Here is a 15,459-nt window from a genome sequence, read left to right on the forward strand (position 1 = left end):
AAAAACTGAGTTTGAAAATGAACGAACAAACTTAGTTTGAGAAAGTGAACACGTCCAAATTTTGTAGGCAGTTTTAATTATTTGTTTGGAATTAACAACAACATAAAAGTTGATACAGAGAATGCAAAAGGAATGACTTGCTGACTCAGATCACGGTCACACTTTTTTTTGGATAAGACAGATATCTTTCTTTCACCATTTGTAAGTCCTGTTTGTTTTCAGATAAATCTACCTTTTACTCTAAAATCCGTTTCATTCGACATATCACAACTTAAATCTTGAAATATCCTAAAATAACAACATTGTGGATAAAGGGAAATCGTGATAGTGACTGTACATATTCTTCTCTCTCTGCCAAATACATACTAGTATAAATACACACCCAATTCGACCTTCTTCTTCATCCATCAGTTCATCATAATCCTTTTACATTTCTTTTCTAAAACCTCTTTTTCGTGTTCTTTAATAATATTGTTGAAAGATGTTGGCCATATTCAAGAATGGATCTGTTGATCCACCGAAGGAGCTCAACAGTCCAGCTTCAGTACAAACATCCTCCTCCTCCCTCAAGCCAAAGCTCCCCAATGAGATCCTAAACAATTTCTTGTATTCTCATTCTAACAATGGCTTCTCAATGGGTTTTGCAGAGAAAGCTCTCATTGGTTTCTCACCTCCTCAAAACCCTTTCTCCATTCACAATAGGATGTTTTGTGGAGTGGATGACATATACTGTATCTTCTTGGGCGGTTTAAGCAACCTCCCGGCTCTTCTCCGGCAATATGGGCTGTCAAAGGGGGCAAATGAGGCGGTGTTCGTGGTGGAAGCGTATAGGACTCTTAGAGACAGGGGACCTTATCCGGCTGATCAAGTTCTTAGAGATATGGAGGGAATATTTGGGTTTGTTGTGTATGATGCCAAGGCTGGATCTGTTTTTGTTTCTCTGGTAATAATTAATCTAATCAATCTAAAATGTTTATACAGTCATATGAATTTATGGGGTTGATTATTTTTGTATTTCTGCAATAATAGTCTGGTGATGAAGGTGTGAAGCTATACTGGGGAATAGGAGGAGATGGGTGTGTTGTGATTTCTGATAACTTGGAGGTGATTAAAGGAAGCTGTGCCAAGTCATTTGCCCCTTTCCCAGCTGGTACAAAACTTAGACATATCCTCCATAGATTTCTTATTTGGGATTTCGATTAAGAATTTTGAAAATGTTTTTTTTGTAGGTTGCATGTATCATAGTGATCATGGGTTAATGAGCTTTGAGCAGCCATTGAAGAAGATGAAAGCAATGCCTAGAATTGACAGTGAAGGAATACTGTGTGGGTCTAATTTCAAGGTGGATACAATTTCATCTTTGAAGAACAACAACATGACCAGGGTTGGAAGCAGGGGCGGAGCCAGGATGAAAAATTAGCTGGGGCTGACTCCAACTTGCATCTCATATTTAACTTTCTATGTTCCGCTTTTTTTTTAATAAAATTTCCACGATTATTAGAAGATGGAAACTCGTCATGTCCTCTCAATGCACACGCTTGCAAAGTGAGCCACCGAGTGCTTTCAATAGTTGTTGTAAGCCGTAATTTGTTATTTTGTTTTTCATCTGAAGACTGTGCATTTAGTACTTTGTCAATATGACAAGGATATTCATTAGATTATCAAGATATTCAACTGCCCTATTATGTGGTGAAATATTATATCATATATGCATAACAAAAGAACATTTATCCTCATCATTAACTCGCTTTCAATATTTGAATCCATCTATTGTAAATGTAGATTTTTGGAGTTGCTTATATTAAAACAAGAAACATGGGAAACAAAAAGCAGCATATTTCAAATGAGAGTATTCTAACCAAGTAAATTTCTTAAACCAATGACTTTAGAACCGTCGATTTTGATTTCCAAATTTGGTCGGCGGGTACTCATCCTTAATAGGTTGATATGACCCCATCTTGATATAAGCTCGTCTAATTTCATCTATTTGATTAAAAGAATATTTCCATATCGGAATACGTAATGTTGGATCAAGTTTAAGAAACTTACATCAACATCAATTCTAGAAGATTTTTGTTAAGTTCTTGAGTAGGGATATCAAATTCTTTATTTTAACTTGTTTATTAATATTAATTTATATTTTCTTATAAATTTTTAAAATAGTTTAAAATTAAGAAATATAAAACACTATTATTATTATTTTAATTTTTATATTTTATCCTTATATAATTATTATATAAATATAATTTTAAAATAAATAATATTATTATATGATTTTATATATAATAAGTTAAAGGTGAGGCCAGGGTTATATATAAAAAATTTTCTTTTAGGATTTTAATTTAGGTGGGGCTGGAGCCCACCCTAGCCCATGGGTGGCTCCGCCCCTGGTTGGAAGTGAAGTTAATTGTGCTGTTTGGAGATCACAAGCTTGATTAGTTCTTATTGTTGTTAGATTCACTCTGTTTTCTTTCTTCTACATTTAATTGTGTCTGTGTTTGTAGATTCTAACTGTGTTATTGATAATTCTCTAATTTGCTTCAATGGAAATGATTCTTTCTCATTGTAAACATCTAATATAATCGATTTCAAATAATAGCTTCAAAGATCTATCTACAAGCAAGAATGTGGGTGTAATAACAGTGCAATGCGTTCGTTTAACTCTCTAAGAGAAGAAAACCCTTATTAAGGCTGCATTTGGCCGGAAGCCAGAAGAACTGGACAGTCGAAATGAAAGGAAACCTTTGATGGAGAAGATATAAAACTTATTACTATTTGAGCTTACTAATAGGTCATGCTATATATGAACACTCTAATCTTCCATGAAGCCTCAAAGTTTGTCATCTTAAATATGGGATGTACATAGTGGACTCTTGTAAGTCACTTGAGTTAGAATAAGATATATGGTTTTGATATACTATAAACTGATTTATTAAGAGTAGAGTAGATATAAGTCTTGATATACTATAAACAATATAATGGGAATGGTTACATTGTCTTGAGATTCTATAAATTATTAGATACATTGTCTAAAAAATAACCATAGCTACATAGGTCAAACACCACTACTATGAAATATGAGTGATCTCACTACAACTTTTTATGTGTGAATCCAACAATGAAAACTAATGATCATACATTGTTTCTTCACGGTTCGATCATCGACGTCCCGTTTTGAATTCGTTACATGGTATCAGAGTTTTGGTAACATTGGTGAAAAAGTATCATTGTTATTCGATATGAAAGTGGTGGTCATGTAGCTGGACTCGGTTTGGAGTTGTTAAACCAGTCAAACTACCGGATATGGAAAACCTGTATGGAATCGTACCTGGTCGGGGAAAATTTGTGGGACATCGTCGTAGACGATGATAATATAACTCCTGAGGATGTTGCTGAAAATGTGGAAGCATCGAAGAAGCGGAAGACACTCAACGCGAAGGCATAATTTGTGTTGAAGAGGTCAATCTCCCACAATTAGTTCGAGCACATCATCGACTGTGAATCTTCTCGTGAGATCTAGGAAACACTTGATCGTCTTTTCAACAAGAAGAATGGGGCTCGTCTTCCGATGCTTGAAAACAAGTTGGCAGTTGCGAAACAAATCGGATCTGTCTTAGAGTTTTTTCTTAAGATAAAGAACATATGCTCATAAATTTCTTTATTGAACCCATATGAGAAAATCTTAGATGTTCGAACAAAGAGGCATATTGTTCGAGGACTTCGACCAGAGTATACACCATACATCACCTCGATTCAAGGTTGGGCTCAACAACCTTCACTCGTGAAGTTTGAAAATCTATTGTCATGTCAAGAGTCGTTGGCCGCATAAATGACTGGAACAAGTATAAAGGAGGAGTCGAACAATGCGTTATTCGTGAAGAAATCGAGTTGGAAAAAGGGAAAGTTGAAGAAGGAAGAAACATGTCAAGATTCTTTAAATATTCCTAAGAAGTCTCTTAAGTGTTTTAGGTGTAGCAATACTGGACACTTCAAGAGATATTGTCGAGTAAAATTTGGATGGAAACTTTACTAGTTTAAATCTCAAATGAAAGTCTGACCAGCGTGATGAGGAGGATTGGGACAAAGCTTTTCATGTCGATGTGATGATTTCGAAGGAAAAGAAAACAGAGACATCTCATGGTAAACAAGAGATCGGTCAAAGGTGGATCGTTGATTTAGGGTGCGGACATCACGTTACTGGAGATGATTTTGTGTTTTCGTCGAGTCTAGTTCATAATGGGGGCGGTGGCATTGTAACGGAAGATAACTCGGTTCAAGAAATTAAAAAGGAAGGATCGGTTGTCATTGAAAGCAACAAAGGAGAATCTATTACTATGAAAAATGTCTACCACATTCCAGGTATTCGAAAGAATCTTTCTCGGTCATAAATGTTGTAGACGTCGAAAATCTTGTGTTGTTCGGTCTACACGATGTGAAGTTCTTAAGCAACGTGAAAGAAATCAAGACGGATGTGGTTCATACTGGAACTCAGGTAAATGATCTTTTTTTCCTTTCAGCATCAAATTCGTACATAGAAAATGTGAACGACAAAATCACCTTCTTTCTATGACATGCAAGGTTTGGGCATGTCAATATGACTAAACTTAGTGTTATGTCCTGAAAGAAACTTGTCGAAGGTCTACCTGAAGATCTGAGAATTGAGGAGGGCATTATGTGTGAAGGATGTCAATATGGGAAGGCTCATCAACTTCCATTCGACAACTCTGTATCAAGAAGTAAGGGTCCTTTGGATCGAGTTCATAGTGACTTGATGGGACTAGGGACAAATCTATGTAGGGGCTCGGGTGGGCTGAAGCCCACCCCAATTTTTTTTTCCGGTTAAAATGTGACATTACCTCCTAATTTTAAAAAAAATCAATAGAATTTACTATTTTGTTTATTTAATTATTAAAAAATGTTAAAACTTACTTTTATTTACCCATTTTATCCAAAATTTCTCCGTTTTTTATTTTAGCCCACCCTAAATTTTTTTTAAGCCCACCCCACCTCTAAATCTTGGTTCGTCCCTAGATGGGACCAACTCGAACTGCTTCATACTCGGGAAGTAGATATATATTGCTATTTGTGGATGATTTTTTCCGATTCACTTGGGTGTACTTTGTGAAAGAGAAGTCCGAAGTGTTCTCTAAATTTCTCGAGTTCAAGGATACGATAGAAGGAGAACAAGAAAGGAAAATTTGAGTATTACGGATATACAATGGTGGATAATTTTGCTCAAAAGAGTTTAAATTATTTTGTAGACAAAATGACATAAAAAGAGAACTCTCATGTTCTGAGACCTCACAATATAATGTGATAGACGAAAGAAAGATTCAACACCTTACAGAGACTTGTAAATCGTGGCTGCATATGAAGAATATACCAAAGTAGTTATGGGCGAAGGCATGAGTTGTGTTGCCCATGTCATCAATTGAGTTCTGCTAAGCCCATATAAATTCAAATCTTCATTCGAGATGCTTTATAGTTTTAAGAAAAATGTTAAACATTTTCAATTTTTTGGATCTATTTGTTATGTCCATATTCCAGACTCGAGAATGAGAAAATTGGATGCAAATGCAGTCAAGTGCGTGTTTGTCGACTATGACAAGAGAAGGAAAATGTGTCGGTGTATGGATCCATCAATCCACAAATGCATTGTGTTAAGAGATGTTGTTTTCGACGAAATTTCTTCGTACTACATGAAGGATGTTGAGGAAACTGTTCAGACTAATCTTTCCATACCCAGGTCTACGAGAAACTCATGTTGTAGTGATAATAGTGACAGAGGGAGCCCCGACTTAGCTCAAGATACTTCAGTCGATGAAGGTGTAGAAAGTAAAAAAGTTATCAAGAAGTCCACATTAGGAAGAATCTAGTCAACAACAAAATGGAGAATCTCGATCAAAAATGAACATTGTAAGACCCTGTCGATTCAGGGATGATAATTTTGTAACAATCTTCTCTTGTTTCTTGGAAAATGCAATAGACGAGGAACCCAATTCCTATAATGAAGCAAATAATGTCAAGGAATGGGTGGTAGCAATGGAGGATGAAATGCATACTCTTAAGAAGATTGAGACATAGGACGTTGGTCTGAAGCCTCCTGATACTCAAGTAGTCACATGTAAGTGGGTGTATCGAATCAAGCGAAAAACTCATGGAATCATAGATCAATAGAAATCCAGATTGGTCGCTCGAGGATTCTCACAGAAGTATGGAGAAGATTACGAGGAGACACTCAACCCAATTGCGAAGATGACGTCAATTCGCACTATGTTGGCCTTAACAACAAGTTCTTAATGAAAGCTGTGGCAATTGAACGTCAAGAATGTATTTCTCTGTGGAGAACTTGATCGCCCAATATATATGGAATAACTATTTGGATTTGATAAGAAGGATGATCACTAGTTGGTTTGTACACTTAAGAAGGCACTATATGAATTAAAGTAAGCCCCGCGTGCTTGGTATGGAAAGATTGCATAATATCTTCAATTTTGTGGGTATAAAACTTCAGAATCCGAATCAAGTCTATTTATAAAGAAGAATCAAGGACAGTTGGTGGTGGTGCTTTTTTAAATGGATGACATAATCTTGACGGACAGTAAATAGGGGCGTAGTCAGAAAAAAACCATATAGGGCTGGCCTGTCAAAATAAAAAAATAAAGTTATAAAGGAAATAATATATGTAGCTATAATATATATATATATATATATTTATATATACTATGAAAAATTTATAAAATCACCTAGAAAAGGAAATTGTAGATTCTAAATCGAACTAATGAAGTAGTATCCTATGATTTTTTATTGAATAAAACTCATCGATTATTGAATCGATATCTATCATTGAAGTAAACTCTCTTTCAATGTAGATAATCATAGAATCTTCCAAGAATTCTTCTTCCATCTTATTCCGAAGAGATGTTTTAAGAAGTTTCATAACTAAGAAGATCGTTCCGATTGTTGTAGTAAAAACAAGGAGCGTTAAAACAAGACGAATCAATGTGTCAAAATTAAGTGATAATGATGTGCTTTTCAGTCCCTACAAATCGTTGACATAATTCTGAAATGGTACAAATATTCTGAAACCTTTCATGATTAACTATATCAAGCTTATAATGCTCCAACTAACATCTCAAATAATGTAAACTCGACCACTAAAACTATTGGGATATAATTTTTATGCAACATTGTGAATATCATTAGCATTAAACAACTTAAAGTTGTCTCTAGGTTCCAAAGCATAGCTAAGTTTAAGAAGTTCTACAGCCTCATCATCAAATCTGCTATTGAGCTCCTCAATTTGATAATCTATTATAGCATGAAATACGTCAAAACGGTAATGATGCTCAACTGTAATAGAATCTTTTTACTGACATGAACGTCTTGTAGTTGATCTATAATAAACATTCATATTAGGTATCTCAATACTATTATTTTCACAAACTGATTGCACAATCATTAGATTATTATCATAAGTTTTTGTTCACAAAGTATAAAGTAAAGATTTGATAGTTGAGACAAAATCCACTGCATTTAATTATTTTCACAACTGATTGCCCAATTATTAACTCTTTTCCAATATCTTAAACCATCAACTATAAATACGGGATAACGAGCCTCTTTTTCTTGAAAAATAAAACATGGAAAGCAAAATACTACATCTTTACTAGGAGAGTACTCCAACCAAGGAAATTGCTGAAACCAATGTTTTTGAAAATCGACGATAGTGTTCTCCATATTTGGTTCGCGAATACCCCATGATAGGTTGATATGACCCACGTAAAATATAAGCTCGTCTAATTGCATATCTTTCATGACATTGCCATATCCCCATATTGAAGTATGCATGACTGTATCTAATTGAATATTATCACTTAGATTAGTAACATCAGTAGCATAAGTATCAACTATTTGATACTTGGTGGGATATTGATCATCATGGTTTGACATATCAACGTTAATTGAAGAATGCTCCTACAACTCCTTAGTCTCACTAGTCGATGTACTAGGTTTTGATTTAAAAAATGAAAACAAGGTTTTCTTCTTAGCTCGTTGATCATCCATTAAAAAAATCAACCTATTAAATATTAAATCAACCTTTTAAAAATTGAGATATGCTAAGAAATATTCAAGATAAAAACATCTACGAGAACCTTAAAATGCAAGAAGAATGAAAAAATAATGAATAGATATTAGATTGTAAATTTGTAACATACTAGTAGGCATGCCGTATCCATAAATACAATCTTCGTTTATGGTCTGAACTCTGAATTAGGGCAAGAAAATTAGACAAATAGGCAAGACAACTATAAAATTAGGGCTAATGAGAATTCTGATTTACGAAGGAAGAGAAAAGAAAGAGAAGAAGTTGGGAACTATGGAAGAAAGAGAGAATAAAGAGAAGAATTAAACTGGGGTTGGACTCCTCAATTTGAGTCAGCCATGAAAGAAAGAGAAGAATTGAACTGGATTTGGGATCCTCAATCTAGGCCAGCCAGAGCTATAGCCCACCATAGTATTTGGTATAGCTATGCCCCTAGAAATAACTATGATGAGGTTGCTCGTCTATAAGATGAGCTCCCGCTTCGCTTTGAGATGAAGAAGCTTAGTGAGTTTAGAACTTTCCTTGGTCTACAAATCAAAAATTTCGATAAAGGTTTGTTTGTATCGCAGATCCACTACACAAAGAAGTTGGTAGAAAATTTTGGTATGACTGATGGAAAAAAAAGCTATACTCTTCTCGACGTAAATCTCAAACTTAGTTGAGACGAAGGAACATGTCTAATAGATCCTTGTCCGTATCGTGCTCTTGTAGGAAGTCTGATTTATCTGACTATAATAAGGCCTTACATTACTTATGCAGTTAAAGTGATGAGTCGATACATGTAGGAGCCAAGGAAACCACACCTTAAGGAAGCGAAAAAAATTCTGAAATATATTAATATCTCACTAGATATTGGTCTACTATATGTGAAATATGCAAAATTTGTCTTGTAAGGATATGCAGATGCTAACTTTGCTGGAGATCGAGACGATTGAAGGTCCACATCTGAGTTTGTTTTTCTTTGTAGAAATACTAGCATATCTTGGAGTAGTAGGAAACAAGGATCGGTATCCTTGTCTTCAATAGAAGCGGAATACAAAACATCAGCTCATGCAAAAAAAGAGTGCATATGGCTTCAAAGACTCTAGGAGGATTTTCATGTCAAGTTTGATCAGCCGGTTCCTATCCATGGAGATAATTTGAGTGCTATTAAATTGACTTTAAATCCTTTATTTCATGCGATGACAAAACATGTTGAGTTGGAGCATCACTTTATTCGTGAAAAAGTACTAGAGGGAATCATTGAGATGGTTGTAGTAAGTAGTGAATACAATATTGCTGATATCTTCAAAAATAACTTCCTAAAGGTCCTTTCAAAGATCTACGATCTAAGTTGGGACTAGTTCATCGGACATCACTTTAAGGGGGAGTGTTAGAAATTAAAGTAATAATAATAATAATAAACATTAATGTTTCTTTTTGTTATTCAATATTCTTTTGGATTGTCCAAGTCTCTTGGTCTTATCTCTAGTAAATAAGACTCTTCATGTCTCTTAGTTTAATGTCTAAGTTATGTTTTACTTTATATAAATTTTGTAATCGTGTTATTATTTCAACAAGTTCAATAGACATAATTTCATTCCAGTTTATTTTTATTCTCTAAATTCTTTATCCAATTTCTAATAAGTTTCTTCACGGTTCGATCATCAAAGTCCTGTTTCTAATTAGATGCGATATTCCTATATTCAATATGAGAGAAACATATCCGATATACACTAATTTCAATATATATGTACCCACCTAAAAGGACTTGGCTGGCTTATATAACCTAACCAAGCATCTTTGTAACCATCTAATTATAGGCTATATAAATTTACATAAAATTAACTTTGCCTTTAATCCTTTAAGTATTTTTTGAACAACCAATTACTAGTTATGTTACCCTGTATATAACTGTGCATTATGGTATATGGCAGAACCCGTAGGAGCGTTGAAGAGTTATGGAAAGATATTGTATCGGATTGCAGCGCCCTCGCGGGAACGTGGAGAAGAATTCCAAGCACGGAGCAGAACTGAAATATCTATAGGAATTGGAATTTACTTTTTTTTTAAACTCACTAGAATTGAAAGCATTGTAATCAGATTCATTTACGTTTTTAGCTTTTTAGCTTTTATTTAGAATGTTACGACTTCAAAATCATTCTAGGTCTGTCTAGAATGATCTCTTAAACTCGTGGTTTTTTTCCCATTTTTGGGAATTTTTAATGAACTTACGCTAAGTCGTTTTTCAAAAAAAAAATGTGCATTAGTCAATACACAATTATATACCATCATGTTTGTGTCACTACAATGAAGCCAAAATGATAAACAATTCACAAACATTGTTTTAGATAATTAAGTAAGTTTTGAATATAATGTTCGTATTTTTACCAACCAACTTATGGTCTAGAGAAATAAGGATCTTAAGAAAAAAAATAACTCAGAAGATTCCTTATAGGACTTGGGTGACTTGTATATTAGATAACCGCCAACTAATTAATGTTATCCTTTAGACTTCTTCCCCCTTCCCTACTACGAATAAGATCGAGAGGGGCCCGAAAGCCCCCAATTCTGTTGCCAATGTCAATATGCAATTGACTGGGTCCTTTGGGATATTTAAATCTGTATCAAATATTCTCTTATTCCTCCACTCCAAGACCATAATAACCAGCAAGTAACTCCAAACAGTACCCGCCATGCTGGTCGGCCTCTTTTATCCTCTTGCTTTCGCAGATTTACGTCAAACCATGCGAGTCGATCGAGGTCAAAAAAACTGCATATTATTTTCAATATACAATATACCATTATGTGTCACTAAAATTCAAGCTAACTCATGCATAAATTTACATGAAACTTTGCCTGTGATCATTAAGTATTTTTTTGAATATGATGTTCATGTTTTTTTACCAGCCAACATATATGATGTTTTAAATGTGAATCGAACAGTGACATTTGGTCTTTTAGACACTTATTATTGTTATTTATCGAAGTTTAAAAAGTGAAAAAAAAGTTAAAAAATTGAAGAACTCAGCAGTCTTATGATAATCATACAAATCATATCTATGACAAACCCCAAAGTATGTTGTCTTTTATATTAAAGTCATAACCCAATAAACAAGCCAATAATTAGTTATATATATCAAGTTATTCATTTAAAATTCTCATCCTTTTCACCGTCTATGTTACATAGAAGACTTACCCATCTTCTATGCTTGGTCTGATGTTCATGCTTATGGTCTAGAGAAATAATTATGTTATGATAAAAAAAGTTAAAAAAATTAAAGAATTCAGAAGTCTTATGATAATCATACAAATCTTATATATGGCAAATCCTTGTAGCCAATAAAGGCAAAGTATTCATATCTAAAAGATCATTAAGTATTTTTTTGAATATGATGTTCATGTTTTTTTAGCAGCCAACATATGACGTTTTAAATGTGAATTGAACAGTGACATTTGGTCTTTTAGACACCGATTATTGTTATTTATCGAAGTTTAGAAAGTGCAAAAAAAAAAGATAAAAAATTGAAGAACTCATCAGTCTTATGATAATCTTACAAATCATATCTATGACAAACCCCAAAGGAATGTTGTCTTTTATATTAAAGTAATAACCCAATAAACAAGCCAACCATTAGTTATATATCTCAAGTGCTTCATTTAAAATTCTCATCCTTTTCACCATCTATGTTACATAGAAGACTTACACATCTTCTATGCTTGTCTGATGTTCATGCTTATGGTCTAGAGAAATAAGGATGTTATGATAAAAAAAAGTTTAAAAAATTAAAGAATTCAGAAGCCTTATCATAATCATACAAATCATATCTATGGCAAACCCTTGTAGCCAATAAAGGCAAAGTATTCATCATCATTCTTCGAGGATGCATCAGCCGGGAATTGAACCCGGGTCTGTATCGTAGAGGGTACTATTCTACCACTAGACCACTGGTGCTTGATGAAGAATGTTAACAAATATTTACAAGTCAATTTATAATATTAAACAAATACAATATTATCATAACATATTCATAAATAAACTTTCAGACAGAATATTTGTAAAATTCATAAAATAAGTTCATAGTGTTCTCCTGATTTTAGGGTTTTAATTCTGAAGCATGTATAGCTGATTTGAGAAGTTATTTAGACATATTTATTCTTAAGACTTTTTACTTTTTAGACAAAAACTCCTTCTCTTGATTAGATAACATATTGGTTAAGTTCATGCCAAAATTAATGAAACAAGAAAGATTGACTATCAAACGTCATTGTTTCATTCATTAATTAAAGTATTTTATAAACATCTAAATTCTCAAGAATTTGAATGTAGGAATTAAAATTTGATGCTAGAATAACTTGTATCTTTTTTTAATGACAATAGAAATTTAGACAATTTGCTTCAACAGAGAGATGCACCATAAAATCAAAACATTATATTCACTTTTAAAAAAATAAATAAAAATAAGGTTGAAATTGTGAATCACAATTTCAAATATAATACTCCATCATTTAAAATAAAATAAGAACCTAGTTATTTCTTATTGGAATTAGATAGAAGAAAAAGGTTGAATACAAGTCTTTTGATCAATTACTCTAAGCAAATTTGGTTAGGAGGACAAATAGATTTAAAAAAATCCCTATTCAATTCGCTTTTTGGATGATTTGAAAATAGGAGAAATTAAGTGATTTCACTAGTCAAGATAAACATGATTTTATACTAATATTTGTCATCACCTTTGATCAAATCAAAATTTTAAGAAAATAGTCAAATTCAAAATTGAATCAACTTTCAATAACAAATTTAAACGTGTAAAAGTCGATACCAAATATAAAAATTGGTAAAATAATAAGTAACTATAAAACTCGATATCAGCTTTAAAAATCGATGTTGACCGTAGACTCTTCATTCGCCTCACACCATCACTTGGTCTATCATTGACATTATCTCCAAAGTATTTGCTACAAACATTTTACTTAATATGATTAATTATGATGTTTGACACATCAACTCTTAAAGTTGAGATGACAAATATAAAAGTGGAGAAATAAATATCAGCTATAAGAATCTATGTCGATAAAAAACTCTTCATTTTTACTCGGTATATCTTAAATCTCTCGTCATCAAACACATATATCTCAATTTTCTGATACCATCACTGAAGCTCAAATCATTTGGTTTCATTAATTAACAAGCTCACTAATTTTTCTCTCTATTTTGTTCGGGAAAATGTATTAAAGAATTTTTTTTTTTAAAAACGACTTAATGTTATTTCATTAAAAATTCTTAAAAACGGAAAAAAATCGAATGAGTTTATGTATTTTCCTAGACAAGCTTAGGACAATTATGTTCGTTAGGGTTTAAAAAAAAATGAATTACAAACAATTATCGGAATTACAAATAAATTTAAATTGTGTTTATCTCGCTAAAAAAACAGCGTCTTTGGTGACTGCATGATATGATACCTTCCAGTTCTTGCAGAGTTTCTAATTCTGTTCGTTTTTCGGGGTTTTTCTCTATGTCTGGATGTTCGCGCTACATTTAGTTACAATATCATCCCATATCTGCTCTAGACTTCTTCAATTTCTCGAGAATGCCCTCGCGTTTCTCTCCCGCCTAATATTATAAACTATTGAGTCAAATCCGTATTTGAAAATCTTTGACTTAAACTTTGGGTCCTTCGCCTTCTTCATAACCAGTGTATTGAAGATTAATGTTAAAGGATAAATAATCAAAACCAATTACTCATCCCTATAGAGATGATTGAATTTCTCTAAAAAAAAAACTTGTATTTCATTTTATTTGTATACCTAATGGTAAATTTTAAAGCTTAGTTTATTTATAATATTTGGTTTATTATTCTCAATTGTATAAATAGAGATACAAGTAAATATTAATCATCAATTCATGTCAACTCTGTTGTAAAACAATGTAGTTGATCTTTATAAATCTCTTATTGCTACATACAACTATTAGTTACTTTATTATGATATTTTAGAAATGACATTTTAATTACGAGCTAATTTATTTATATGTAAGTTTACGTTTAGATATCTGTATGCAAATTGGATAACCTTTTTAGATCACATTCTCCTTTCTAAATCTCACCATTACCTTCATTTGATGCGTTTAAGTTTTGAATACGTTGTAATTGCAAATAAATTGTGTACAATAGTTGGTTAAAAAAAGCTCTAATGAATAAGGTCAATTAAATGGGCTGAAACAATTTTGAAGAATAAACTAAAAACATTTTAAATAAAACCATGTAATTAAGCATAACAATTAAATACAATAATGACTAAACGAAGATAGACTAGTGATCAAAAGATCATAGTGAGAATTAAAAGAGACTTAGATGAAGTTTATATACGGGTTGAATTAGATGCGATATTCCGATATTCCAATATTCAATAAGAGAGAAACATATCCGGAATACACCAATTTCAACATATATGTACCCTCCTAAAAGGACTTGGCTCGCTTATATAACCTAACCAAGCATCTTTGTAACCATCTAGTTCTAGGCTATATAAATTTACATAAAATAACTTTGCCTTAGATCATTAAGTATTTTTTTGAACAGCCAACTAGTTATGTTACCCTATATATACCTGTGCATTAGTCAATACACAATTATATACCATCATGTATGTGTCACTACAATGAAGCCAAATGATAAACAATTCACAAACAATGTTTTAGATAATTAAGTAAGTTTTGAATCTGATGTTCGTATTTTTTACCAACCAACTTATGGTCTGGAGTAATAAGGATCATAGGATAAGAAAGTTACGAACATTGAAGAACTCAGAAGACTACTAATAGGACTTGGGTGATTTATATATTAGATAACCACCAACTAAGTTATGTTACCCTATAATACAAGTGCATTGCCATATTATTGTCAATATACAATATACCCTCATGTACGTGTCACTAAAATTCAAGTTAACTCAAGCAAAAATTTACATGAAACTTTGCCTGTGATCATTTAGTATTTTTTGAATCTTATGTTCATGTTTTTACCAACCAACTTATGAAGTTTTAAATGTGAATCGAACATTGACCTTTGGTATTTTAGACACCGATTATTGTCATTTATCGAAGTTTAAAAATTGAAAAAAAAAAGTTAAAAAATTGAAGAACTCAACAGCCTTATCATAATCTTACGTAGGGGTGAGCATTGGATGGTTTAATCCGAAATCCAATCCAATCCGAATTTCTAAATACTAATTTGGATTGGATATTTCGGATTGGACTGAGATCAGATCGGATTGAGATCGGATTGAATTAAATCGGATTGGATTAGGATTATCCAAATTATCCAAATTATCTAAATAAAAATAAAAAATTTAATTAAATTTTTTTAAATTAA

The 15,459-nt window shown here is 32.6% G+C and overlaps 1 protein-coding gene across 1 annotated transcript; it reads left to right on the plus strand.

The window, feature by feature from the left end:
* Window positions 1-436: 436 nt before the first annotated feature.
* On the plus strand, window positions 437-3,445 carry LOC124943220. The gene is made up of 5 exons (XM_047483766.1): window positions 437-943; window positions 1,030-1,150; window positions 1,230-1,397; window positions 2,505-2,565; window positions 3,247-3,445. Exons 1-5 carry the CDS (start codon window positions 482-484, stop codon window positions 3,443-3,445), a joined length of 1,011 nt encoding a protein of 336 aa, XP_047339722.1. The 5' UTR covers window positions 437-481.
* The last annotated feature ends 12,014 nt before the right edge of the window (window positions 3,446-15,459 follow it).

This window comes from Impatiens glandulifera, chromosome 6 (genome assembly GCF_907164915.1).
Source record: "Impatiens glandulifera chromosome 6, dImpGla2.1, whole genome shotgun sequence".
Classification (NCBI taxonomy): Eukaryota; Viridiplantae; Streptophyta; class Magnoliopsida; order Ericales; family Balsaminaceae; genus Impatiens; species Impatiens glandulifera.